This window comes from Pithys albifrons, chromosome 8 (genome assembly GCF_047495875.1).
Source record: "Pithys albifrons albifrons isolate INPA30051 chromosome 8, PitAlb_v1, whole genome shotgun sequence".
NCBI lineage: Eukaryota > Metazoa > Chordata > Aves > Passeriformes > Thamnophilidae > Pithys > Pithys albifrons.
This window is the reverse complement of record NC_092465.1, coordinates 5,936,608-5,964,459: the sequence shown is the minus strand read 5'-3', so window position 1 is coordinate 5,964,459 and position 27,852 is coordinate 5,936,608. Positions and strand designations below refer to the sequence as shown.

At 41.9% G+C, this 27,852-nt stretch overlaps 1 protein-coding gene across 1 annotated transcript in view; it reads right to left on the bottom strand.

Moving 5' to 3' along the window:
• Positions 1–13,139: 13,139 nt before the first annotated feature.
• The window catches only part of NXPH2 (neurexophilin 2), a 39,105-nt gene continuing 24,392 nt past the window's right edge, over positions 13,140–27,852 (bottom strand). The window contains exon 2 of the mRNA XM_071562176.1: positions 13,140–16,009. Coding sequence (XP_071418277.1) covers positions 15,266–16,009 — 744 coding nt within the window. The 3' untranslated portion in view covers positions 13,140–15,265. The remainder of the gene's footprint in view (positions 16,010–27,852) is intronic.

Genomic DNA, 27,852 nt, shown 5'->3' with positions numbered 1-27,852 from the left:
AAAAGTTTGCTTTGTTACTCAGTAAAATGGATTCAATGAGCATTGATTGTAGCACCTTTTTTCATTCTAAAAGGAATTTTAATAGTAATTTGTGTGGAAACGGGGCATGTAAAGAAAGATTTTCTCTTTTTAGATGAATGCTTCTAAGTATTTTACAGTGTCAATCCAGTCTAGTGTGTGTCCTTCTCTTTTGTTAAAAAGGGAAAGCTGAAATAACAAATCTCAATTGGTAAGATGTGCTGTTGGAGTAAAAACCATCTCTTGCCATACAGAATTGCCCATCCTGCCATACACTGAAGGGACAGTTTGATGTCCTACAGAGAAGTGCCAGCTTAACCAGTCCCTGTTAGTGCCACCAGAAGAGCAGTTATTTCAGAGTGCAGCAGGTGAGGAATGTTGATTAAAGTGTGTCTTTGTGCCACTTCTACAAACTTCACAGCATTACTGGTTTTCTATGTTTTAAAATAATTTTGTTACTATTTAATTTAGAGTATTACCCATTCCATTACAAATTTTACTTCCCACATTTATTGAGTAAACTGGGTTAATGATCAAACTGCTTCCCTTATACACAAATAACTGCACTTAACATTGAGATAGTGTGGGAATGGAGGAAATGTTGTTAATTGCCATTTAAGATTAGAGGAGTTTTGCACAGTTTCTGCAAACTTCTTGGGAATTTTCCACTAGAGGAATTTGGGTTTTGTTGTCAATTCTGAAGAGTCCTCCTTTGTACTCAGAGAAAACTGAAAAAAATACAAGTGCAGGAGTGGAATGAAGCATTTCAGATGTATGATGCAAAGAATTTGCTTTTTCCCTTACAAACACTGCATCTAGGCAAAAAAAAAAACCAACCCAGGCTCAGCTGTGAGAATTCATGAGTGCTTTGGAATGGCATTCCAGGGGGTGTCAAATAAGTTATATTTTAAACACTATGTGAAGTTGATACTAAGTGCAAAAATGGGTTTCTTGTGAGTCAAGTATAAGTAACAGGAACAAGCTTGTGATTCAAGACTCATGAGGGAAAAATAACTTTGCAGAGTTTGCTTGGCCTTGGCTTACAGAGAAACAACCAAGAGTGGTTTGAGTTCTCAGTTGAAGTATTTTGCAGGAGCCTTAGAGCTGGAGGTGATTATCATCCTGTCAAGCAGGGAGCAGATTGGACTTTGAAAACGTTGCCTGACACCGACATTTTTGTCTTGCATTCTTAGCAGGGTTTGGAGCATAACAATATTTTTGTGCAGGGACTGTATTTCAATCAAGGGTTTGTATATAATGAGTGGAAGTCTCTGCTTTGCCAAACTTATGCATGTTTCATGCGTTGGCAGTGATAGTCATGTAGAAAATAAATTGCACCATGTTGCACTGCTGATCAGGGTGGAGGCAACTGGGGCTGCATTTTAAGCAGTTACAGTTTTTGACTTCCCACGTTTCTCACTGCATAGTTGACTGAGCCATTTCAGTTAAAAAAGGTAAATTTGGAAGCATATGCAAAAAAATTCTAATCGTGTGACATCTTAAAGCGTAGAAGCTTTAACTGCAGCCTGACCTATTTTAACAGTAATTGCTATGTAAACTATTTTAAATTTTCCATTTTTAAGTTGGTGACTTTCTGCAAACTTTGAAATTAATTTTATGTATTATGTACACAATTTTCTAACCCAACTGTGTTTATTGAGTCTTGAAATTTTAAAACAAACCACCTACTTGCTACTGAAGTGTGCAACTAAAATATTTACCTTCTTGCTGGGGTAGTTGCTCCATTCCCAGATCAAGAGCTGTGGTGTTCTCTGTGAAGCCCCCACCGTATGTTTTTAAATAGAGAGGAGAAAACAAGTCCATTAAATTGTGCATCTTCTCCCTGTCACATCTTGCAAATGGGCTGTTCCTGTCAGACAAACACATGAGGGAGTTCTTATGCCACCAAACCTTCATTCCTCCCTAACAGCAGGACTTGAATTTATTGTGCTGGATCAAAAGAGTCTATACCCACACAACTTACCTGGGGAGGGTTAGCCCAGGGCAACAAATAGAGGGACATAAAGTAGATTTTTGCATATTTATTGGCTTTTCTGGTGAAGGTGAATTGCAGGTGTAGCTATGGAGTAGTGTGGGTATCCTTTTGAATCCTTCAAGTGCCTTATCTGCTTTAAATGTGTGCTGGCATCCATCAAATAATATAAATAAATACAAAATACCTCGTGGACCTTCAAATGCTTTATAATGAAATTTCATCAAGTACCATTTTCCTGATTTAAAGAAATAGAGATGCAAATTTCCTTGTGACAGTGCCTTTTACCAAAAAATATGTGGTGTCAGATATAGTTCATCTCAGAACAAGCTGTAAAAAGGGTTAAATTGGGCACTAGATTAGGAAAATACACAGTATTTTACCAGTACTGCTGGAATAGCAGGCATCTACTTTTGACAAGCTGACAGACCAGAGAATTGAAACTTAATGAATCTTAATGCTTTCTGTCATGTACTTCAATTTTCTCAAATTATTTCTCCAATTAGTTCTAGTCTTTGTGAAGGAATGATTAATGATAATTAATACATTCTTATAATTTGCATATTCAATCTCCAGTGTTTCCAAAAAAAATACAGATTTGTGTATGTGGGTGAGGCACGTTTGTCTTATTTCTTTGGGGTACTGATGTTTTTCAGTTTTGTACTTCCAATTGAACAGGGAGAATATGGTGGATGCATTAGGGAGTTTAATACACTCTTTCCACATAAATAATTTGGGCATAACCCAGGTCTTCGATCTTTCCTGTAAAGATGTTTTCCCAGCTGCTCTCTAGTGGATAAGTAGGGAACGTAGGGTTGCAAAGTTACTGTCAGGAGCTCAGCTCATCCATGAGTCTGCAGCAGCTTTGGAAAACACCTACATCTGCAGTTTGGCAAACTGGGGAAATCCTGGAGGGCAGCTGTTCTTCAAAGGCTGGTTTTGGTTTGTTTATTTTATTTTGCTTTTAGAGTTTCTATATACCTCCTTTATGTTGTCATTCAGTTTTGGTCTACTCCTGACATGCACACATGGATGGATTTATCCAAATATGTCATCATCTGAATTTTGTGTTTAAAGTCAGTAGAGCATGAAGTTTTGAAAGCCATTGGTTTTTGTCTGCATAGGGGCTCAAGCTTTTCATGCTGCTCTGCAGGTGTCTGATGTTTGATTCTTAAAAAAAAAAAAAAAAAAGAAAAAAAGCAACCCCAAAAAATCCCAGCAATTTTGGCTTCTGCTTAATTGGTCATCTGATACAAATTAATTGCCATCTGATACAAATGCTCAACCAGAGGAAAGAACTGAGATCAAACAGAAGTATTTTTTCAGTAGTAGAAAAAAGGCAGTGGAGTAAAACTTTCATATTACCTGGGCAGGAAATAAAGATTCAACTTGGAGAAATAGAACTTAATATTTGACAGGATAAATTGGCTGGAACGGAATTTGTGCAAGAGAGGTGCTCTAATGCCACTAATACAGAAAACTATCTTTGGGCTATTCCTGGGGCTGCTGTGGCCCTGCAGCTCTCCTGCTCACATTAGGGAGGACACATCTTTCAGATGCCTGTTAGGATAACATGGTTGGGAGCCTGCAAGAGTGTCAGGGTCTGTATGTCTGAAATTAGCATCTCTTTAGGTAGCTCTGCAAAGGCTTCTTCTTTCGACATACTTTATCGAAGACATGGAGTGCTTGCAATTTCAGCTACTTTTTTAATCATTAAATACTTCGTTATAATTTTCTTGCCACTTGTATAGTTAAATATGCAGTGTTTACTGGGACATTTTGTGTAATAAATAACCATATCTACACTCTTGGTCATAGTCATACTGTGAACAGTCACTGTATTTACTCTAAGTCCGTGCTGTCAGTGAGTCCATAATCTTCCCTCGTTGCTTGTTTGCAGAGAGCAAACTAAACTTTTGTTCCTGATTCCTCTGGATAAAGTATGCAGAGAAAGGTGGTGTTGCACTGAGACTGTCTTTAACAATAATCCTAGTTTGTGTTTTAGCATGAATTACAAAGATGAAAAGTTTTTCCTGGCATGAATGTTTGGGGTTTTTTTTCTTGCTTTAAAGAGGAGCACAAAGCCCAGGGATGGCTCAGCAATGATCAGTGCCAGGGGAACAGCATCAGTAATAAAAATAAACTTATTTACCTGTATGTAGAGATTCTTATCATAGAATCATAGAATGAGTTGGGTTGGAAAATACCTCCGAGACCATCAAGTCCAACCCTTGGTCCAACTCCAGTCCCTTTACCAGATCATGGCACTCAGTGCCACGGCCAATCTCAATTTAAAAACCTCCAGGGATGGGGAATCCACCATCACACAGCCGTCAACACTGCTGGCATAGTTTGTAATCTTCACTTGCTTCTTATAGGGCTAAACTTTGTCAGAATTTGCTTCTGGTCCTGCAGATGCACAGGGTTTAAGGATCTGTAAGGGAAATGCCATTCCCCCAGAGGAGCTGCCTTGGAGGAAAGCAAAGGGTGTGGCTGGCTGGGTGGAGCTGAGGCACCCCTGCTCTCCTGCTGAACAGCAAACAGCCCTGTATGTGCTTGTCAAAAGCTGTTTGTTCAGAAAGTTTGGCTTCAATAGTGAAGTTGAGGGTGAAGTGAAGGAGGATTTTGTGTTGTCCACAGCAGTGCTCTCCTGCCGGGCAGTAGGAATGAGCAGTTGTGCAGCCAAAAGAAGAATGGGGCAATTGCAGTTTGCTTGCGATTTTTTTTTTCTTTTGTGTCATTGTCAAATACTCCATGATTCATCATGTAATTGATAAGCAGAGGGTGATAAGTGCTTTTATTTCCAGTGAATTTGAGCTGGAAGGACCCACGTGGCAGGCCAAGTATTCTTTCCCATTTGCACCTTGGAGAATTTTTTTCTCCCCTTCTCGTGGGTCACAGCTGCTGGGAGTAAGTGAGGAGAATGACAGTAAGAAATAGAATCTGGCTCTGCTGTAAGTGCCATGCTCAGTAGCCTGTTCCTGAGTGGGTGTCTGGCAGAGCTACTGTAACTGTTCTTAGGAAGTTATACAGAAAGAATTTGGAGAGTTCAGGATATTTCTTTGCTCCTTGCCCAGAGCTGTGTGCTGACATGGTGGTTGTCCTTCTACATCCCAGTAAAGGATTGGAACAAAAGCACGTGGAGGAGCTTGCATGTCAAAAATGCATGACAAGCTACCTGAGAAACCCTTTTCAATATTATAGAGCGATTACTTGTTCTTTAAATATCACAGACTGGCTTGAGTTGGAGGCGAACTCCAAGATCATCTCATTCAAACCCCCTGCCATGGACAGGGACACCTTCCACCAGCCCAGGTTGCTCCATGCCCTGTCCAAACTTGGCCTTGGACACTTCCAGGGATGGGGCAGCCACAACTTCTCTGGGCGACGTGTGGCAGGGCCTGCCCACCCTCACAGTAAAGAATTGCTTCCTAAATACATTGCTAATTACCATGCTAGGTATTAATATTATTGTCCTGTTAGTTTTCAAAATTAACAGTTATAGAATCTGTTCATTAGGTTTGCCTTCACTTCAGAATTTTAAATAACCATTTTCCCTTGAAAATTGCAAGTAATACATGTTTGAAAATGTAGAAGAAAATTCTAAAATTCAATCAGCATGAGGGGACTGTTTAATAAAAAATGTGAGTATGTGCAGAGTGAAGGAAAGCAGCTCTTAAAGCAGATCTTAAAACTTGATTCTTAGAGTTGCTGGAAGCTGTACTTAATGTGCAACACTCACTAAAGCATTGTTGAAAAGTTCATTCAAGTGTAGGAAAGTAATGATTTGAGCAATCTCAAATTTTGGAGATGGGGTACTCTTGGGATACCTAAAACTGGTGAAAATTCCAATAAATGACAATTCTCAATGTGTCACCACAGTTTTTAAAGTACTGTTGTACTTTTACTAGGACTCTAGTTCCTTGTCTTTGGAAAATTCTGCATTAGGTGTTAACTGCTTTCTGCTTTTGGAAAGGACTCTTTGACTCAGGGTGGTTCAGCAAATCCCCACATGCAGCACACTCGGGATCCAATGGAGCACTTAATATGTGGGAACTTTAGTTTGTTGCCTTCTCACTGGATATATAAACCAGAGGATTTGGGGAGGAAAAGACAAAGGCTGGCATGATGATGGTGCAATTTGTTTTCTGAAAATGTTAGTTTAGTGTATTTCCCTTATTACAAAAATGCATTAGCCAAATACATTGCATATTTTGAGCTTTAATATGCTTTTGTATCCTGCAGTAGATTAAAATGTCACTCATATTCTCCATATTTCATATCCCTTAGAAGCCCTGGGGAAGGTGCGTGTGTCTTATGTACTTATGTTCCACCAAGAAAACAATGCTCTAGAAGGAAATCTGTGCAGGCCACACAGCAAGATGTCAAATTAATCGTACTGAAATAATGAGTTAGCACGAAATGCTAATTAAATATTGATGGAAGTCATACTCTCAATTATCTTCATTATGGCACAATGTTTTATGTAGACATGAAGTGCTGGGAACGAGGGCATATATTATCATTAGTCTTGTCATATAAAAATATTAGTTATTTCTCTTTTCAAAAATCCACTGTAAATGCATTGGAGGTCCATGTATAGTATCTTTTTGATGGAGTAGGTCTTTATTAAGTAAAGATTATTGTGTTCACCCCTGTTTCTCTCGAAGGAACTGGAAGGGCCAGCCTTGAGCTCAGAGAGGGCAGGGCTGTAGAGCAGCACAGCAGAGAGAGGAGCCCAGAGTATGAGCCTGACAGGAGACTGAGCTGAAGCACAGGGAGACTGGTAAGGGGGATGTACTCCTGGATGTTGTGCTTTTGGGAGAATGGGATGGACAAGAGCTGCTCCCCTCAGGTACATCAGCACTGAGGAAAAGGCTTTTAAGCCTAGGAAATTAGAGACCATTTTTTGGAAGGACTGTGATACTCAAAAACAAAAGTCCAGGACTATTTAGACTGGAAACTAATTACATGGCAAGTCCCAGGAACTGCCCTACCCAAATACAGTCTTATGTGGAGTTGCCTTTGGGGAGGATGGGCAAACTTAGCACAAAACTCCCAGGTCAAACAGGTACTATAATATGCAGTCTTCCTCTCAAGTCCCTTTGAGCTCTGCTAGGAACAAAAAATAATTCCAAGACTTCCAAAGTCTTGCTGGAAAATGCTGTCCTAGAACATTTCTTTTTCATCAATAAATAGCATAAACTGAGGTGAAAATGAATTCTTTCTGCAGACTTTATGGAAAGGAAAAGCTTGTACAGAACTGCTTGGATGGGTCTTCTTTCCCAAGCTGGACTGGAGAAGAGGTCTGCCTGCCATCTCTGTGTGAGGAAAGGGGAAATTTGTGCTAGATTGGAGGGAAAAAAAAAGTTGTAATGCTTTTCTTGTGCTTCTTGGCTGTAATTGGCAACCTTTGCAGCAGGTGAGCATTAAGCATGCTCCCAGCAATGCCTCGTGATGTTCCATGTGTGCTGTGCTGTGGATGGGCAAAAAAATATCCCAGTCCCAAGAGTGTGAATGCTTTTTGTCACTTCTCAGAGCACTGAAAGGTTAAGAGTGAAGGCAGATGGGTCACCATAATTGGGGAGGATGATGCAGAGCTTCTTATTGTAGAGGGTGCAGCCTTAGTGCCATTGTCTAAGTGTAAATTGTTCCTAAAAGATAACTGGTATTATTCATCCTGGAATACATGTGAATCCAGTGAGAGGCATTTTCAAATTACCAGTGGTGAAGCGTGGCAGAGCTAAAGGAGCACTTGAGCTGAAGAACAGATAATACCCAGTAGAGCAGAACTGCGGCACCAGCTGCTGAGAGGGTAATTCAGTGCTCATAATGATTTCAACTTCTCTCTAAAACTATCACTTTGCAAGTATCCCTCTTCTAAAGTACAGAGTTTCCCAAGACCATCAGAATAGAATCTCTCCACACCCTGAGCATGTGAAATTAATGACTGAATATTATGCTGAGAGCCATTTAATTAAAAAGGCTTTCATTAATAATGCAGTTGGAGAGTGTATGTGTGTTATGTAATTAAAGATAGTACATCAGTAAATGATACTATGCAAAACCAATTCAAAAAATTCAAATGAGTTGGTGTAACATAAGGAACTTAATTCAAGGGGGAATAAAGCCTGTGTGAAATCAGCTCAGAGTTTTTTCCTGGAAGCTGCGATTAATCTGCTTCTGGCAACACAATTCAATACTCATATTTTTAATAAGGGGCTGTGCTTGTTTTAAAAGATAACTGGAGTAGTGAATGAAAATAGATTTCTCCCTCCACGCTTTTAGCCCAATACAAGTGTCCCTTACTGCCTGGACATGCCAATGACCTTGGCTGACCCCGTGAGTCTGGGCTGTCTTACACATCATTCATCTGTGGTGCTGGTTTTACTTTGAGCAGTCAGGTTGTGCTTGGCTGTGACCAAACACTGTGGGCCTGGTATTTGTCATATATTTGCTTTAAAACCAGGAGAAGGAAGTGGAAAAGAGAGGTTTTTCCTTTGGGACAGAGCAATCTCTCTGCCTGGCATCACCTCCAAGAAGCTGGGGTGAGAAGGCATCTTGTTTTCCCAGAGTACTTTGGCTAATCCAAATCTTCAATGATTGAAGTCAGAAACATCGCAGTTAAATATATCTGACACAGGAAGTGGATTGGAATTAAGTAGCTCTAAGTACTATCTAATAAATAGGCTTGCTTTTCATCTTCAATAAGGCAACTTGAAATATTCTTTAATCCTTTGGTTTACCTGCTCAGAAATCTGTGTTAAATATTCTGTACTGCCAGGTTAGCAGTGCATGTCTGCTCAGCATCACCTGCCTCAGATACACTTTTCCACCACCTTTTCCTTTCAGGGGTAAGTACCACTGGTTCAGAGTAGACTGATGGCTCCTCCTGGAGCAGTTCTGCTAAGTCAGAACACACGTGCTCATGTTCAAGTTAGTCAGCCTGACATATTTTGAAAACCTGAACTGATTTTTTTAAAGAGATACCTTTGTGACTCTCTAGGAGAGCTCAGGGTGAGTTGCATTTCATCTGGAGCTTTTGAAATAGGGGTGGAAGGGGGGGTAATTGCTGTCCACCCATCTAAAAACCTCATAATTCACATGATTCTCTCATGGCCGCTTAGGTGTTTATTACTTTATCAAAGAATCATAGAATGGTTTTGGCCAGAAAAGATCTTAAAGATACCTTCTTCCAACCCCTGCCATAGTCAGGGACACCTTCCACTATCCCAGGTTGCTCTAGGCCCTGTCCAACCTCTCCTTGAACATTTCCAGGGATGGGACATCCACAGCTTCTCTGGGCAACCTTTGCCGGGGCCTCGCCACCCTCACAGTGAAGTATCACAGGCATGAAGGGAAGGATCACAGCACTACAAGAAACCTGTGATGTTCCAGCTGCACAGAAAGGAGAGTTGTTTGTTTTGATCTCACCTGAGCTGCGTGCCAGAAACACTTAAGGAGTCAGGGCACCCTGTGCCGGGCTTGGCACCCTTGCCCCTCTTCTCGAGGTGGCTGGGCACAAGTGGGCACAGCAGACCTGTTGCATGCCTGCTTTGGGGAGCTGGCATTGCTGCTGTTTGTAGGATCTCTAGAAGATCCCAAATCTTGTTTCCTGGGAACTGTGACAGATGATAGAAACATGATAAATCCTAGAACTTCACAGCGAACATCCTGGTAGCTTTAGGTGGAGATGGTTTTTTGGGCATTTTTAACTTCAGGGCTAACTCAAATAACCTCCAAGTCTCATACTTCTCTTTCTTGCCAGTTTGGAACCAATTATAATGTATCACCTTTCAGGAAGATCACCAGCTTATTTGGAGCTGTTAAGATAAGGTAGCCAAAGCTTAATTGACTGCTAATGATGAAAGAGCCACATACTGTCTGGGAATGAGGCAAGAGAATAAAGAAATGGGATTTGCATCCGAGGTGGCAGAAATGTAGAGCTGTCAAGGGCAGATGAACAGCGTGATGATTGAATGTGAGGTCTGGGATCAGGCTGGTGTTATGGCTGTCTTGTTTTCCAAGGATGGGTAATGTGAGAGGGGCAAGGTGACTAGTGGGAAGTCTGGGAAGGTGTCCCAGGGGCAGCTGTTGCACAGTTGCTCCTCCATCGTAGCTGTGCTCAACTGCTGCCCTTGTGCTGTGTCCTGTCCTGTGGTGCCTTGTGCCCTGCTCCAATGGCCCAGCTCTGGGTGAGAGCCCCGAGTCCTGCCTGCTGAAAAGCTAAAAGAGACCACAAGTCTCTCCATGTGCCAGCTCTGTGCTTCTTTCCTGGTATCCACCTAGGAAAGGTGGTTGAGCCTTTTGACTTGCACAGAGGGATGCTCATAATTTCTGAACCCTCACAATTAGTCAGCTTCCTATGTCTGGGTGAGGAATCATGGGGGTGCATTTTCCATAAAATGAAGAAAATATATTAAAAAGTCTCTGAAGCAGTGGAATTTTTTTTCCTCTATTCTGACTTGAGTACAAAAGCAGAGATCAGTGCAAGAGGCTATGACATGGTTGGCTGTTTCGTTCCTTTTGAATCGGAAGGTGCTGATGTTTCATTTAGATTCTATTTTAGAGTCCTGCCACTGTTTATGCAGGTAGAATTTTTTCTTCCAGGAGTAAACTGTTTTCACATGACCATGATTGCTTTTTAATTGGTCTGCAGCTGGTACTGGATTTGTGCCGAGCTGGAGACTAAATTACATCTTTAGAAAAAATATTTTTTGTGATTTTTTTTTTCCCTTTCACAATTTAATCCGTTTTTTTGCTTGAGAGTACCAATAACTGGAGCCTTGCTTCTGAGAGCCCCCAGGTATTTTGGGCTGGAGACCTGTGTGATTGGTAGGTCACAGCAGCCTTGGCCATGCCCAGCAGACTCCCTTCAGTTCCCATCACTTCTGGCTGCAGATCTGAACAGGTTTTGCACCCCACCAAGGGAAGTGTGGTTTGACATGAAGTGGGGTATTTCATGGCAATTCAGCTCCTCTTCTGTTAACCCAATTTATTTGCTTGTTCTAAGCCACAGAGGATGCTGCTCCTGAGGGAGAGATGGGAATGGCAAAGTCTAGTTTTTCAAACTAGACACCCTACAGCTAAAATATCTACTTGATTGATGTGTGTTTCATTGAGCTACTTAGTGTATTGCAGCTTGTTATTGTCTTTTCGCCTGTGCATATTTGAATAGAGACAGTGCTAATGACAAATCATTATTATACTATAAATAAAACATTATCCAGATTATGCTGGTCAACAGAGCATAAAACAAATAGCAAGTTCTAATGTCCTTGAATTACAATTTAAAAAGAAAAGCTGCACAGGATGCTGATTTGCATGGAATACCTTTTCCTAGTTTCTGAGTTTTTCCAGTTTCATCAGGATCATTCAGGGGTTTGCTCGTTCAGCACTGCCTAGTAAATTCTCCCTAAAAAGTGCCAACCCCAGGGAGCTCAGAGCACACAACATCAGCTCTGCTCTGTTCTGCCTTGCTGGCTCCTGTGGTACAGCACGGGCACCCTGTGGAAGGCCTTGAGCACTGCCAAGTGGACAGAGAGCCCCCAGTGCCCGTGATCCCATGACCCAGAAATTCATGGCAGAATCTGACCATTGGTGAGGGCTACAGGGAGATGGAAGGTCTGAGGATCCAAAGAACAAAATTCTTCAGGGGAAAAGGAAAGGAAAAATGAAATTAAGTTGCTTCCCTGTTGAAGTTGAAATGATTGAAAAATTATGGATGTGCACAGTTTCTGCAGCTCGGTATGGAATTCTGGCTAAAGGAAAAAGGCTGATGTGTGTGTCATGAATGAGCTTTTTATTGGGATTTCTTTATGAATATCCATGGGACGGGGACAACAATAGGAAATGTAGTTACAGAGGTTTAAATAATTATTAAAAATATTTAATATTGGCCCTACAGGGATGTGGTCACAGCACCAAGCCTGCGTGGTTCAAGGAGTGCTTGGACAACACTCTCATGGACATGGTGGGGTTTTTGGAGTTGTCCTGTGCAGGGTCATGAGTTGGACTCAATGATCCCTATGGGTCCCTTCCACCTCAGGATATTCAATGATATTTGCATTAATATGTGTGCAAAACTATCCTGTTGAGATTTGGATTAAATAAAGTATGTATATTAAAAACTCCTAGATTAAGTTGCTGCTCTCATCAGTCACCGTTGGCCACTTGAGACACTTTTCAAAAATGGTATTTCATCTTTGAAGTTTTTGTCTTAAATCCTTTGAATAAGAGCCATAAGAGAAACAGTCATTGAGACTTGAAACCTGTTTGAAATAGTCACCTGTTATAGACGAAAATATTTTTAAAAATTTACCCTGTTCTGTGTGAAATGAAATCAAAGTTAGTTCTGTTTACATGGGCAGTGTGAAATTTGACCTGATCAAGTCTGTCATCTTTGGATTGTGTCAGCTTACTTTGCTTGGGGTAAGTAATTTCTTCTTAATCAGATTTTGACTGCAATAAGATTGTAAGTGATTTTTTGCAGTGATTTTCTCAAAATTGACCTAAAAAAAAGAATAAAGAAAAAATACTGTTTTAAAGTTGATTTGTAAAGTATTGTAATTGGAAAAAGTGGAGTGGTGTGTTCTCAGGTGTGATGAAGTTTGGTCCGTCTCCTCCTGCTCCAGCTGCCAGGCTGACTCCCTGTGCTGGGGCTTGGTGAGAGGAGAGCAGTGCAAGTTTCTCCCATCATTTGTCTTCCTGAGACCTGGAAACCTCAGGCTGGGGGAAGGCTGTGCCAGAGCCAGGGGATGGCATTGGAGGAGGAGAATCCAGCTCCTGTTTTAAAGAGAAACTGAACAAGGGTTAGTGGGTTGCTGTGTCTCCCAGCATGTTCCTGCTTGGGAATGTTGTCTAATTTAAACTAACCCCTTTACTTGCATAATTATTAAACAGTTCATGATTATCTTCGTCAAAACATGCACTTCATTCCTCAAATATCACAGAATGCTCTTGAACCTGCTCTGCCTGGGCCTGTACACAGTTCACTATAGCACATATTTAAATATCTCCTAGAAAAAAAAAATCCAGCTGGGGAAAAATGTTCAGTGACTTGCTGCTGTGCCTTTGTGTCTTTATATATGCAACATTATTGAAAAAATTCAAATAGGCCACAAGCAAGTGCCAGATTTAGTAAACTCTCTTTATTTACATACAAATACATGTACACATATGTGCTGTATATGTACACATATTCAAGTGTATATACATACATGGTTTCCACATACTCTACAATAAATAGCATGTAGGGTTTTCTTTTAATTGCCTACAGTGCTGAGTAAAAATACATGGCAATAAAATCATGGCTTACAGCTAAGTTACAAAAGCACCAACCACTGAACTCGAAGCAGTAAATCCAAGCTCATGTACAGCTGGAGCGAGGACACGCTATACAGAATACAAAGTAGACCAACTTGTAGGAATTGACAGGAATAGGCAAACTAAAAAACATCATTATAGACCAGGAGAGACTCTGTATGAAGTAGGATGAAGGAAAACGTTTAGATTATTGATCAAACTAAACCACACATTTAAATTTGTCACCTAAAGAGAAAAACAAATCAACCAGTCACTCGTATATTTTTAATGGAGAAGGTTTTTTGTGTGAGTCTTTACCAAGGAAATCAGAATTAATCTCATGAGTGAGTCTTTCTGAGCTGCCATAGCCACTTGTCTGTGTGCACATCACTCAAACAGAGTATTTTAATAGTGCTTTATTTAAGCTGTGTTTAACTTCTTGAACCCTTCACACAAGTCTGATTGGAGGCAATAAAAAATGCTTCCTCAGCCAGCTTCTTGCACAGGACCTGTGACATCAAACTATCACAGAAGCCATGAGAGCAAATTGGCTGCAGCAGCAGGATCAATACCCAGCATAAGTGCAGGGGATGGCGCTGGAAGCTGCATGGCCAAAGCCAACTGCTGCTGACTCTGGTGGGTCAACATCTGTCCTGTTGAAGCAAACCCACAGCTGGACCCTCTGTTGTTCTAACTGCAGTGGAGGGATCCTGTTATGCACTATGGGAAAGCCCAGCTGAATATTTATATTAATTGTTTGAAACCTGCTTTGTGAGGTGAAGATGCATAATTTTTGTTGCTCTTTCTCTTTTCATGGCTGGTATTTTGACTCAAGGTATGCAATGCAGTGCTAAGGAAGACAATTGGTGCCATGAAGCAGAAAGCTGCTTGTTGTTCAGGTATGGTCCTTGTGCTGTGATGTGTTTTCCTTGCTGCAACATGATGCTAAGGGGGTGGATAGCACAATAATTGCTTCCTTTGCCTGGAACCCAGCCCCTGTTACAGTCCACAGACTTCACAGAATCACAGAATGGTTGGGGTTGAAAGGGACCTTAAAGATCATCTTGTTCCAACACCCCTGGCATGGGCAGGAACAGCTGCTGCTAGACTAGGTTGAGTTAAACAGAGATTACCCTATTCCTAGGTATTTGTATATTCTCTATTGGTGTAAAACTAGTACTGGTGTGTGTGTGAATGTTTGAGAAGAATCAAAACCAGAGGTGAGCATGGAAGGAAGGAATGTACACCACATGTGCACACCTGGGGGATCTAAAAAACTAAAGCTCATGGATGTCTAATTACACATTACATTACTGCATATCCATGGGTAGGAAGGCTGAAGGAAGAACTACTCACTCTTCACTTCAATGAGTACCTACAGCTACTACAACTCATAAAAATGCAGATTTGTTCTCTTTTCTTTTTGTCCTAGAATTAGCACTTCCTCTTAGTATTTGGATTTGACTACTTGAGCCTCTGTGTAACATTCTTTATGAAATCAGTGGGGGAGCTGTTTATTTGGAGTTTCTATATGAGCAGCTTTGAGGCTGCTTCATCGTTTGTTCTTGATATTGTCACCTGAAGTTCCCAGCAAGAAATAGGATCCTGCTATATGCTGTCCAGCTGAAGTAAAAGACAACCTCTCTGCCATGAAGTAGTTTTAAAAACTGATTTTCAAGATCAATGTTCATTACAGACATAATTTTGTTTGATTTTTGTCCCATGCCTGCCTCGCAGTTCCTTTATTAATGATAGCAGAGCTAAAATGCAACGGTCTCAAATGAAAGTGATTGTTACATAAACAGTTTGATTACTTACGATACAGCACAAACACAGCTACGGGTTTTAAAGACTTTTTAACCTGATAGGAAAACATATTCTTCTCCAAAAGGTTAATGGAAATGCTTATTTTCATGACTGGTGCTGACTGGGCCATTGCCTGGGGCCGGGTCAGCCGGAGGACAAGTACGGCGTCTCGCTGTGGTAGTTGTAATCAGGACAGACCTTCTGCACCAGTTTGTAATCTACGCTGTAGAAAGCAATGTAAATGCAGATGACCTTAAAGGGTTTGGAACACAACCAGGAGACATGGCTTTGAGTCTGCTCTTGGTAGCAGATCTTTGAAGGGTCGAAATTGCACAAGGCAGTTTTTTTAGCGCGGTCTGTTTTTTCATACTCGATTCGGCAATTGAAGGACTTGGATTCCTTGGTCTCCAGCGTTGACTGTGGAGATGATTCAAACTCGACCACCTTGGAAGGTGGCACCAGGCTGACTGAAACATTCCCCAGACCTGTGGAGTTATGTCGGAAATAAACACTGAAGGTCCCATTGCCGTGATCGACGATTTTCCCTGTGATCAGGAGGTTCAGCTTAACAGTTTTGATGTTAGAGTGGAAGTCACCCCATCCAAACATCTTCTTGAATTTCCCAGTTTTTACTATAGGTCTGCGTTTAGTTCGTGCCAGAGATTCCTGAACCTCCGTGATGTTGGACAACCAATCCCAAAAGTTTTCTATGCTGTCTGAGTAGGACACCTGGCCGTGTTTCAGTACTGGAGATGGCTTAACAAACAGGCGTAAAGGGTTGATCATCCTAGAGTGGACCACGTTGTCAACCAGTGTCTCTGCAGCATCCTTGTCTTCCCAGTCCAGCACGTCCGTGGCTTGTACGACCTGCCTGGTGTCACAGAATACCTGTTTGAGAACAGAAAGAAAGAGTTGTGTAAAGTGTGAAAATAAAACCGTCAAGAAACAAAAGGAGCCATTAATATTTATTTTTACACCAGGAGGGTCTGAATCAGTCTATTCACAGCCCTACCGTAATGAGTAATTTCTATTGCCTTATGAAAGCTCAAGGATTTTACTCATAATAGCTTGTAGAAGACACAAAAATCTTAACAGGATCCATTCACTGGGACAAATGGATAAACCTCTGCACAGGTTGATGGCTGTGATGTGCCACAACAGACAGACACCCTCTGCTCACAGATTTGTTAGATGAAAACATGCCTGAGGCAAGTGAAAACCAGAAGAGCAAAGTGGCCCATCTGTGAAAAGATGGATGAAATCAAAATCAGGATTTTCCGTTCCCCTTTGGTTTTTTCCCCACTTAATCTCTCAACTGGTTTAGGCCTGAAATCCTGTTCTAATGGTGTAATTGTGTCCTAAACTGTTTATTGTACATTTGTCTTTTCTGGTGTTTCCTTCTCCATTTTTAACAAACTTCACCTGCACATTTGTGCTCTTAGTTTGACACAAAGAAAATCGCCATATTTTTGGTGTGCTGGTTTCAGCTGCTGAGTTGCCTGTGTTTAGCAAGGCCCAGCCTCCCAGAAGTGTGAAGCAATCCCAGCAATGCAGCACAGCTCAGTTTTGGGAACCATGAGTGAGCCAAGCTAAGCCTGCAATCAGCAAACAAAAAATTCCTTCTGGTAGCGACAGAGTAGCCTTAGATTTCAAAATTAAACACATAAACAATCAATTCCCCACTTAATGTAGAGACACATTTCCCAGGTATGTTCTTCCTCTTCATTCTGGCAGGGAAGTCCTGTTGAAAATGCAAAACTTGAGCATATCTGAAGAGGTCAGAAGGAGGATCTGTGTTTCAACAAGCTTGAAATGATTACCAAACTTTCAGATCCTTCAAAGCTTGAATGGAACCGTTTTCAGGGTTTTTTCTCTTCAGAGCTGTTTTACACCATCATCCTAATCTGTTGCAACTATTCTTACAAAATGTGTGAACAGAGCAAAGAGATGTTTAAAATGGGAAGAAGAAAAGGACTGTCTTGTCCTGCTCATGTCCCTGGTGATAAACTGCTGCCGCCCCTTTGTCCTGGCAAAGTGCTCCTTTTGCTTCATCCACGATCTGGCAGTGCCAGGATCCAGATGGTGGATCCCGGTATAACTACCACACAGGATGGGATTTTCAGTATCCAGCAACAAGATTACAGGGTGAAGTTTTTGCCTAAAGCAGCCAAAACACAGAGCGCAGATGCGGAATGCGTGGGGTGGGATTTTGTGCTGCCTGTCTCACTAGGGAAACTGCAATGCTGGGCTTGCTTTTCCCTCTGCTCCTGATCCCAAAGGGCTCTTCTATGCCTCTAGTTCCTAGAAGTGTTCCATTTCTATAATATCCAACTATTATTTCTAGAAATTGCAATTTCTCATTTCCTTATCTGGCAAAGATCAGAAACTCCAAAGCCTTTAATCTTCACTGGCACCAGCTCTCCAGCAATAGGTTTCAAACCAGAGCCCCAATCCACTTACCACGTGTCCTTCCTGATCACCCCAATACAGTAATTAAGATTAAACGATGAACAGCAGCAACGTTCACAGCTGGAATGCTGAAGGGCAGCAATTGCTGTTGCTATGCCATGGAATTACAGAATGGTTTGTGTCTGAAGGGAACTTAAAGATCACCTCATTCGAACTGCTCTGCCATGGGCAGGGACATCTTCCACCAACCCAGGTTGTTCCAAACCCCATCCAGCCTCGCCTTGGACACTTCCAGGGATGGGGCAGCCACAGCTTCTCTGGGCAACCTGTGCCAGGGCCTGCCCCCCCTTACAGTAAAGAATTTCTTCCTAATATCTAATCTAAACCTGCCCTCCTTCAGTTTAAGGCCATTCCACTTGTTCTATCACTTACATATCACTATAAATAAATCCATGGCAGGAGGGAAATGCAGTGGTCTGGTGTGTCTCTGCAGAAATATATTATTTCCTTCTTCAGATTAAAAAGGAGGGAAGAAAAGACAACAGTGATCACTCTCAGCCTGAGACCTTGTATGTCAACTTTCTGCCTCTATCTTATATTTTTTATGGCTGAGCTATGAACCCAAGAAAATAGGAGATTCTAATGGAAACAGTGACAGATGCTGAACTGTACTGGCTCAAATAGCACTGTCATAATGATGCTGGGGGAAGCATTACCTCCACTGTGATGGAAAGCTCCTGGTGAAGCTCTGTCGTGTTCGTGTGTGTTTTTTCAGCCAGTCTTAAGCCTGCACAAGCCCAAAATCAGCCAGGTGATGCTGAGAAGAGCTGGCCATCTCCCCTGGTAGAGAAATCACTCCCTGCTGCAGAGGAGTGACTCTGCTCAGATGAAGCAAGAAGTGCTGCACACATTCACCCATCCTTCACTCCAAATCTGACCTGAGGCTTTGAGAAGCACAAAAAAAGAGGCTTTTCTGCTGCATTTCCAGATTGCAGCTGGGACCAGGGGCCTGGCAGTGCTGGAATACCAGAAACTTTCCTCTGTGTTTGCACAGCTAAATGATGTGCTACTTAAAATGCTAATGACCACTCAAACTATGAGCACCTATAGCTGGTATTGCTGTTAGTAACTGAGCTGTAGGAGAAGTGGTTGGAAATTTTAAGATGAAATATATAGAAAGGAAACCGTTTGATTCACAGGAGGTTCTGGCTTTGCTTGTGTCCACACCCAGCTCTGACTGTCCTCTGGCAAGGGCACAGGAACACACTCAATTATCCTTCTGGGCTACTTGTCTTCTGCAATGTTTATTAAAATCCGTGCAATGGCTCTTTGGCTTTTCTCTCCTTGCCTTTTATGATGAGATCTAGAGGATACTGAGTCATGTGCTAGGGGTAATGCTCAATGTATGTCTCTTCAGGGGGCTCTCACTCCAAATGAGATAGCAGGGCATTGACTTCCCGACAGCGCTTTGCTGAAGGCTCTGATAGCAAGAGGAGAAATATGTGGGTATAAGGTCTGGGATGGCTGAAGGGTGGAAAACATTAATGCATGCTAAAACCAGGTGGGTTTGCCACATCAATAACATATTAGGGCACAAGTATTTCAAAATCTTGATGGTGAAATCACAGAGTTGCATCGTGCTGGACTACTGCTACTTTTATTTATGTATGTGTTACACCAAATGAGGTGTACTCATGGGATAATGAAACACCCCCAGAGCTACAGTGACCTGGGCTATTTTGTGTGACAACAAAACAGCTTTCATAACAGGGGAACATGAAATCACTGATAAGTTGAATTATAAGGATGTAATTCTCATGTTTAAAGCCCAGAGAGCACTTGCTAGCCACTGCTGAAAGTTGTACCTTACAGTTAACCTGAGCATTTTTTCCATCCTGCCCTTTGAAGTAGTTTTCAGGCTGTGGGATTCTCCAATCTTGCACAGCCTTAATTCTTGACTTTGCTCCATCTTAGTGCTGTCTTGTTTCACTGATTTCATTACACAGCGAGATTCAGAGGCTGACAGAGCTGTCAGCTCAGTGGGCTGCAGGGCAGGGACCTCGTGGGCTGGGGGTGGCACACTGGTTGTGTTTTGCAAATGTTTAGTACAAAGGTGTCTAACAAAGAACCGCCCAGTTCTGCTCAGTGCCCAGCCCAGGAGCGGGAACGAGAGGCATTGTTCAGAAATGTGAATAATGTTTCTGCTTTTGTAATGCAAAACCTTTGTGGTGTGCAGATTTATTTTCTTTCCTGTTTTGAATAAAGCTTTCTGCAATACAAGAGAGCCCAACTTTAAGGCTTGTTTTCCTCTCTAAGTCACAAAGGCCCTTCCCTTGATGGCCACGAGGACTGGCCGAGGCTCTTTGTTCAGCTGTTTATTCACATTGGTTAGCAATTTCCGGGCAATAAAAAAATCTGTATTAAAAGAATGCAGCACATGCTGGAAAAAATGACTTCCTCAGCATCTTTCCATTTCACTATAATGCATCTCTATAGTGAAAAATTTTGCTGGTAGGGTATTTGAAAAATACTAGCTTAGGGAAGTTAGTGTGTCCATTTAAATAGATGGCTATTGCTGGAGTTCTCCTCTGCTGCACCTGCGTTTTCCCATTCCTTCCAAACCATCAATTTCCAAACAGAAGAAATCACCTAATCTTTTCCCCCATTGCAGAGACTGTAAAATGGCACCCAGTTACCCTAAAATTTCCATTAGCCTGTAGATATTTTCCAATAAGAAACACAATCTTGGACCCATCCAATGTGCTGTATCCACAGCTTGCCTTGCTGTTTTCTTTTGCTACATAAGCCATGAGAACAGCTCAAACCAGTTTATATTTATGGAGTTTTAAACTTTAAACATTTGGTTCTTCCCATGCCCTTCTCTGAAAGATGGTGATTGCTATTCAAAACCTCCCTCTTCCTGACTATGGCAGAGCCACACAGGGTTAAATACCATTCACCATGAGATATTTTTTGAGAAACGAGCCTACAACGATGAGACACTGGTATCAATAAATGCTTTATTTTCTCTATTTGCCCAAATTTGAGTTAATTTGGAACTCACTCCCATGTCTTTCTCTGTGGGCAAGGCACTAAATAAAAGCAGGTGTCCCTATGCAAGAGTTAATAGTTTTGATGCTTTGGGAATTTTATCCAGGTTATTCATCAATCACCAGCAATCATTCCTCTATCTTCACCCCTGCCAGGAATCATTTAAAAACTCTTGGCAATTAGCTGAAATGAATCAGTCTGTTGGAATAAACAGCTCTGAAGCACCATTAGGCCACTCACTGGTGCTGCTGGGAGCTTTTTATCCCACCACTGGAGAGGAAGGGGTGGGTGGAGGGAGGTGCTATTCAGGCACCTCCTCTTGCCCCAGTGTCACCAGTGAAAAACATACTGGGGGAGGATTCCAGTGGTCTCTTCACTCCCTGCTGCTTCTATGCCTGAGTGTCTCATGGGTTTATACTTTTGTCCCCTCTGCAGCAGCAGAGGACACTTCTCTGGCTTCCCTGTGGTGATTTTGGAGCCTCAGAGGCCGTGAGGATAATGCAGCATCATCAAGTGGCTGCACAAAAGCCCCAGTTTGAAGGGGGTGCATGAAGGGGAAGAGAAATAACTTTGCTTTGTCTGTTTGAAAATTCAGTGATTTCAACACATTTAGCAAATTTTAAATAATTTATGTCTTGACAGGCCTTATCAATTTTGCAAAGCACACACATTAACCAGATACAATGATCTCATATTAGCTTTTTCAGCATCTTACGCTGGAGCCCAGAAATATTAATAAAAACTCAGCCCATCATCAATTAAATGGAAAAAACATAAAATTGTGTTCCATTATAGCCTCTTAGCATTTTTTCTCCCCAAAAATGATGATGGGTTCTAATAATTCATCACAAAAAGCTGAGTTTGAACTTTACTGATTATTAAATACATTTTTTTTCCAAAGACAGAGGCTGTGGTGGGTTTTATGGCAGCAGATGTGATTGCTGTCAGGAATGCTTCGAGGAATTTGGGAGTTAAGCAACGTCTTTCAGCAGAACTGTATAAAAGAGCCATGTTTGTTCCATCCAGTCACAGCCCTGTTTTTCAGGATGTTATCAGCCCATGTGCTTTCATGATTGAAAGATGGATTAGCTTTCTTTTAGCACTGCAGCTTCTGCCAGGAGTGGAAGCTGTGAATTAACAACTTAGGCTACCAGCAGAAAAATTCTTAATGATACCTCGATCTTCAGCTGCCCAAACACATCTTCAGGTTTTTGCTTGGAAATTTTTTATTTTGGATCCCATCTCCACAAAATTCTGCTGAGAAGCTTATGGATTTCCCTTGAGAAAACAAAATTATGCCAGTTGGCCTGCCCCAAGATCAAAAGACCTTGTCACTGAGGATGCCCTCGCTCTCCAGGCACCCGAAACACTTTTCTACACACAACTGCTCCCTTGCTCAACTGTAAATAAACACCAGCAGGTTGTTGTGCCTGGCTTTGTCTCTCCTGTGGGTGATGATGGACTGTTTAAAATACTCTGGTGAAAAGATAAAGTTGTCAGAAATTCAAAATTCACTTGCTCAATTTCTGCCTCATTTTGAAACAGGTGATAAAGAGGGACTGTGGAGCTCAGCATGCCAAATTCAGCCGAGGTATCACATGGGGGGGGAAACTGCAGAGCAGGGAGTCAGGAGTGCTGATGTAGAGATGGACAGTGGCAGAGTACTCAGACTTCTCCAAGTCCCCCAGACATGTTAGGGAAATTGCAATTTGAAAAGTTTTAGAGGCTTATACAGGTATTGCTATTTTTATTATTTTTTTTCACTCAGGGAAGGTGGTCAGAAGTCCCCTGTTCAATGACTAATATAAATGAATTACTTTAACAACTTTGTCCTGTCTCCTGTAGTTAAAACTAGAATGACAAGCTGTTTCAGCAGAAAAGGAAGCCTTCATGATTGAACCTTGCAGCCCATTACATTTTCTGCTTGTAAATAGAATCACAGAATCCTTAAGGTTGGAAAACACCTCCAAGATCATTGAGTCCAACCTTTGACCCAACACCACCACATCAGCTAAACAACAGCACTAATCCTACTAATGCATCCTGCAAAGGAATTCCCCCTGTGCAGAGGGATGCTGTACTAGCACCCCAGCCCATGGCAGGGAAGTGATCATTCCTGTACCATGTCCTGCCACCCATGACTGGTGGCAGGGTTTTCTCCAAGGCCATCACTCTTCAGCAGGAAAGGTCCCAGTGGTGCAACAACAAAGTCACAGAAAGACAAGGAATGGCAGACTAAACTGTGTATCAGTGTTAATATTCTCTGACATACTGTGGTCTGAAAGTCAACTAATACTGCCAAACATGGGTACAGCTTCAATACCTGAGAGAGACACAGAATCACACAGAAGGAATTAGGTTGGAAAACACCTCTGAGATCATCTAGTCTGATCCATGACCAAACACCACTGTGTCAATTAGACCATGTCACCAAGTGCCACATCCAGCCTTTGCTTAAACACCTCCAGGGATGGAGACTCCACCACATCCCTGGGCAGCCCATTCCAATGTTTAATCATCCCTTCTCTGGACATGCTCCAGCCCCTCAATGTCCTTCATGAATTGAGGGGCCCAGAACTGGACACAGCACTCAAGGTGTGGCCTTGCCAGTGCCAAGTACAGGGGCAGAATCACTTCCCTGGTCCTGCTGCCCCCACTATTCCTGATCCAGGCCAGGATGCCATTGGCCTTCTTGGCCACCTGGGCACATACTGCTCATGTTCAGCCAGACATGACAATAAAGGTAATCCTGAAGCTTTCCTTCAATTTTTAGCCTTCCAGGAGATTCAGACTGTCACAGAAGGTAAGTCAGAAAACATAAACTGGAAACATGAAAGCCCATCCAATAATATAGTGAATTTCCCCTCTGCTCTCCAGGCAGGTGAGCAGGAAGCTGATGCAGGCTGAATAACCCACAGACAAAAATACTAATCTAAAAGGGATACGTTGGGAGAAATTTCCAATTCTGGATACAATTTCATTACATATTTTTCAAAAAAAATTGATACTTCAAACTCATTATTGTATTTTACAGAAAAAAAAAATCGCTTGGAAATTCTCCAATTTGTACGACCAAGCAAAACAGTATTTTACTAAAACAGCACTTCAGTAAAGAAATAAAATTGCGAGGAAGAGGCAGCAGAAGAAGAAAGTGAAAATTAAAAATACAACATCCAAAGATTTCCTATTTCAAAAATGTATTTGTGGAAAGTATGTGCTGTCTTTCTCACAACCCTGATGAGTAGTTTCAGGTTATCTAAAGTGTTCCCTCCAGCCTCAATTGGATGAATTGCTTAGAGCACATATAGCTTTTAAATTATATCCATGAATTGAATTGATCTACCTTTTCGCTGAGAGAACAGAAAATTTCTTCTGAGAAACAGTTCTTGCCAAAAAATGTGCACCAGCCCTATTCTTGAAGACTTAAACTCTTTGGGTTTTCCCCCCTTAAATATAAAATAGATATTTGAGATAAAAAATAGGTATCTTTTCTGTATATTTGTGTAGGAATAACTATTATGACTTTTTTCTGATATCACTAAGTAGTTTTACTCCTTTACTATATATGAGGCATTCATTCTTGGGGGATGGGGAAGGAATGTAAGTGTAAACCTTTCTGTGAAGGATCTGGAATAAAGTTTGTATAGAAATATCTAATTCAGTTATGGTAGATAGAGAAAGCTCAGGTCTATCTATCTATCTATCTATCTATCTATCTATCTATCTATCTATCTATCTATCTATCTAAATGTTCAAGAAGTATTTTGGGTTCCTACCAGGACAGACAAGGCAATACTATGGTGGGGTGGCTCAGATATCCACCTGACTGGCTACAGTGTCCTGAACTGTGTCAGGGATCTGTCCTTCAGTAAATAAAATAAACAGGCTTTTAAGTCTATGACATATAAATGAAGTGTTCTAACCAGGTGGGACTTCTGAAGGACTTCTGCAAAGAGATGTCTAGAAACTCTGACTTGAAAAAGTGTGCATTTATTTCCAGAGTAGTTGCTAATGCTGGGAACGGAGAAGATGAAACCTGAGCAGAGTGTGTGGGTTCCTGTTTAGTGATGGCCTGTGTCTTCTGGCTGCCTGAGTGCATCAAAAGGCTGTGGTGGGGGGACACATTTCTCTTGGCAAGTGTCTTCACCTCTGTGTGCTTGTTCCTGCTCTCCACACAACCCTCTCCCTAAGCCTGGCATGACCACAGTGCCTGGTGCAGACCAGACCAAGTTACTTGTCCATCTTTAAGAAAACACCATTCATGCTCTGACAAGATATAAACCCAACTGATTCTCAGGTGTTTTTTCAGCCACTCTACATTTCCTTGAAATTCAGGCTGCACTCTTGCAATCTATTTTGCACTGAGCTTCACTAGTACTATGGACACACATATTATCTTTGAGACTGAGACTTGTGCTTTTAGGATGAAGGTCTGGCATTTAGTTATTTTTAGCAGACATTTTGAAGACATTCCTATTCACCTGGAAAGATTGGAAGATGTCCCAGGTGTTTTCAATCTCCCCTGAAGTCACCATGCTACTTGCAGGTGTTCATAGAATCATTTAAATTGGAAAAGACCTTTAGGGTCATCAAGTCCAAACATCAACCCAGCACTGCCAAGTCCCTCTAAACCCTGTCCCAAAGAACTGAAGCAGCTCGTGGGACCAAAACCCAAACCAGCCTCCTCCTCCTGCAGATGGAAATGGGAACATTCAACCCCTTTGCCAAGACAGCACCTGCTGACCAGCCGTCTGTTGAACTTTACAGTTAATAATTTTCCCTCCTGCTTATTTCTTTAATGCCTTGGAGATTTCACTTTACATTTGCTGAGATCAGTTCATTAAAATACTAATTTCGAGCAGTAATTATCTGTTGGTGAGCACTGCCGGTGGAACCAGCGGTAGCACTGCCACACTCTCAGCTACAGGAGAGCTCACAGATGCTCAGGTCCCTGGAAGCTCCGAGCAGGAGCCACTGTGGGGCTCAGCTGGAGGAAGGCTGGCAGGGATTTTTTGTGGGGGGAATGTTTTAAGAATCATAGTTAACCATTTTATGTAGCAGGGAAAGTGCATTAACAGCAAACTGCTGTATCTGTTAGAATTTAACCTGATTTTACTGAAGTTGTCATGAGGTTTTTCTATGCCTTGAAAAGTTGAAATTAAAAATCAATTATGGAAAAGCCCTTAATCTCCTCTTCCAAGTTTATTCATATTTGGATGCAGACTCTGAGACCCCAGTGACCCCCCTCCATGCTAAGTATGGCACAGCAAAGGCTGTTTTTTCTCTCTTCTACTCACGTGCCATTATTCAATTTTTTACTGCATTATGAAGAGGAGAGTTTTAATAATCGAGCCAGATTAAAAGAATAAAAGGATGCTTCTGATGAGTTACAAACAGAGAGAAGCTCTGCATTTCTAGCAGATATCAAGCTCTGTATTATTACAACGTGTAAGAGATGATTAACAAAGAAAAATATTACAGTTATCTCCTCCCTTTGAGAGCCTAACTAATGAACCTCTACCAGCTGCTGTTGAAAAATCAGTAACACTATCACTATCAATTTCAAGACAAAGCACAGCTGACAGATGTTTGAAGTGATAAATCAGGCTGCACAAGGATTAAAATAACAAGCCCCAAATGGCCTTTAAAAGACAAAGGTGCTGCAGTGAACTATTTTCAGCCACTTTGGATCCTGTCAAAAGTTAGATCACTGATACAATTATCTTGCAAAACAGTAATGACCAAAGTAATATGTTATGAAAAATCTAACAATGGCTATAGTTGAGCCAAGTTTTTGAAAAGAACAGGCTTGATAGTCATTTGTGCTTTTAATGGCAGAACTGAGAATACTGTGGAGCCCTGAATACTACTTCTGGGAATGAGTGATGAAAAGTATGTGCTGGGCTGAAGCATAAAATGTAACTGAATTGCATTCTTGTACATTTTAATTAATCCTGTTTTAAAGCAAGAAGTTACATTTTAATAGGCAATGAACACCATTATTTAAATAAGGCATAAGATTTTTGTGTTGCTTCACTGCAGGCTGCATTTCCTAACAACCTGCCAGTGACTGGATGGAGATAAAGAGCCCATTCCTGGAGTACAATGTGTGTGCTTCCAAACTCCACTGCCTTTAACTGGAGACAATTGTAGTGAGGGGAGGGAGAGCAGAAACAAATCCCAAGTTTCTGAACTTTCCTCAGCTTTCACCATTAAGTGCATCTTGTCAGAGGACGTGATACCTCCCTAACCCTCTGTTGTTAACCCTATGAAATAGAAATGCTGTTAGAAATGCTCAGTTTAAAGCATTAAAGATGCACGTATTTTCCTAGCACTGCTCTTGGCTCAGGCAGGGTCAACACAGCCCAGCAGGTGAAGCTCCCAGTGGAAAAGAGCTGCCCCAAGTGATTTCTGCACTGACATCTCAGGAAAGCTGTGGACACCCCAAGTTCGTGGGCAAGTTCCTGCTAAAGAACCTGTTAACTGGGGTTATCCAGTGACTCTTGGTGATTCCTCCTGAATCCTCCTGCTCTTTAAAGGACATGTGTGGATGTATCCAAGAGTCCATCGGCTGGGCAGGGACAGGAGAGAGGATTGACTAGTAGTGTCAAGTTAAAAGCTTTCTTCCAGAAAACACATTCTGTTGTTTACTTCAAAGATGATGTTCTTCCTGGAAATCCTACTGCCCACGTGAGCTTTTGTTAATGCACAGTCAGACCCAAGCTGTGGGAGTTGCTTGGTACATTCTTGGCATGTCCCTAAGAAAAATATTTCTGCTTAGAAGCTTTGTGACAGAAGTACGTGGGAAGTGCATGAGTACAGTGGATTGCTACGGATACAGAGGGAAAAGGCGACCTGTCACTCACTAAGAAGTGCTACGTGTTGTGGGTCAGGCTGCCTGGGGAGGGCAGGGGGACAAATGCTGGGGCTGAGGCTTCTCTGGAAGCAGAGTAGGGAGATGCCAGGGTCACTTATCAGAGAGAAGCTCCTCCACCTATGTCTTTTCACTGAGGTGGAGGACCTTTGGGAAAAGCCTGGGGGTGAGCACCTCCCCAGGCTGTGCCAAAACCCACCCCTTGCTGGGAGTACTGAGCAGTCCCTTCTTGCTGCCTCTCCCCGCCTGCTCCAGGTGACACCATCACACCAATTCAGGATGAAGGGAAGGCTGAGGTTTGTGTTCCTCCTCAACACACAGCCAGTGTGGAAGCTGGGACTGGGCTGGAGCTGCCTGTCCCCAGTGTGGATGCTGGGCTGGAGCTGCTGTCCCCAGT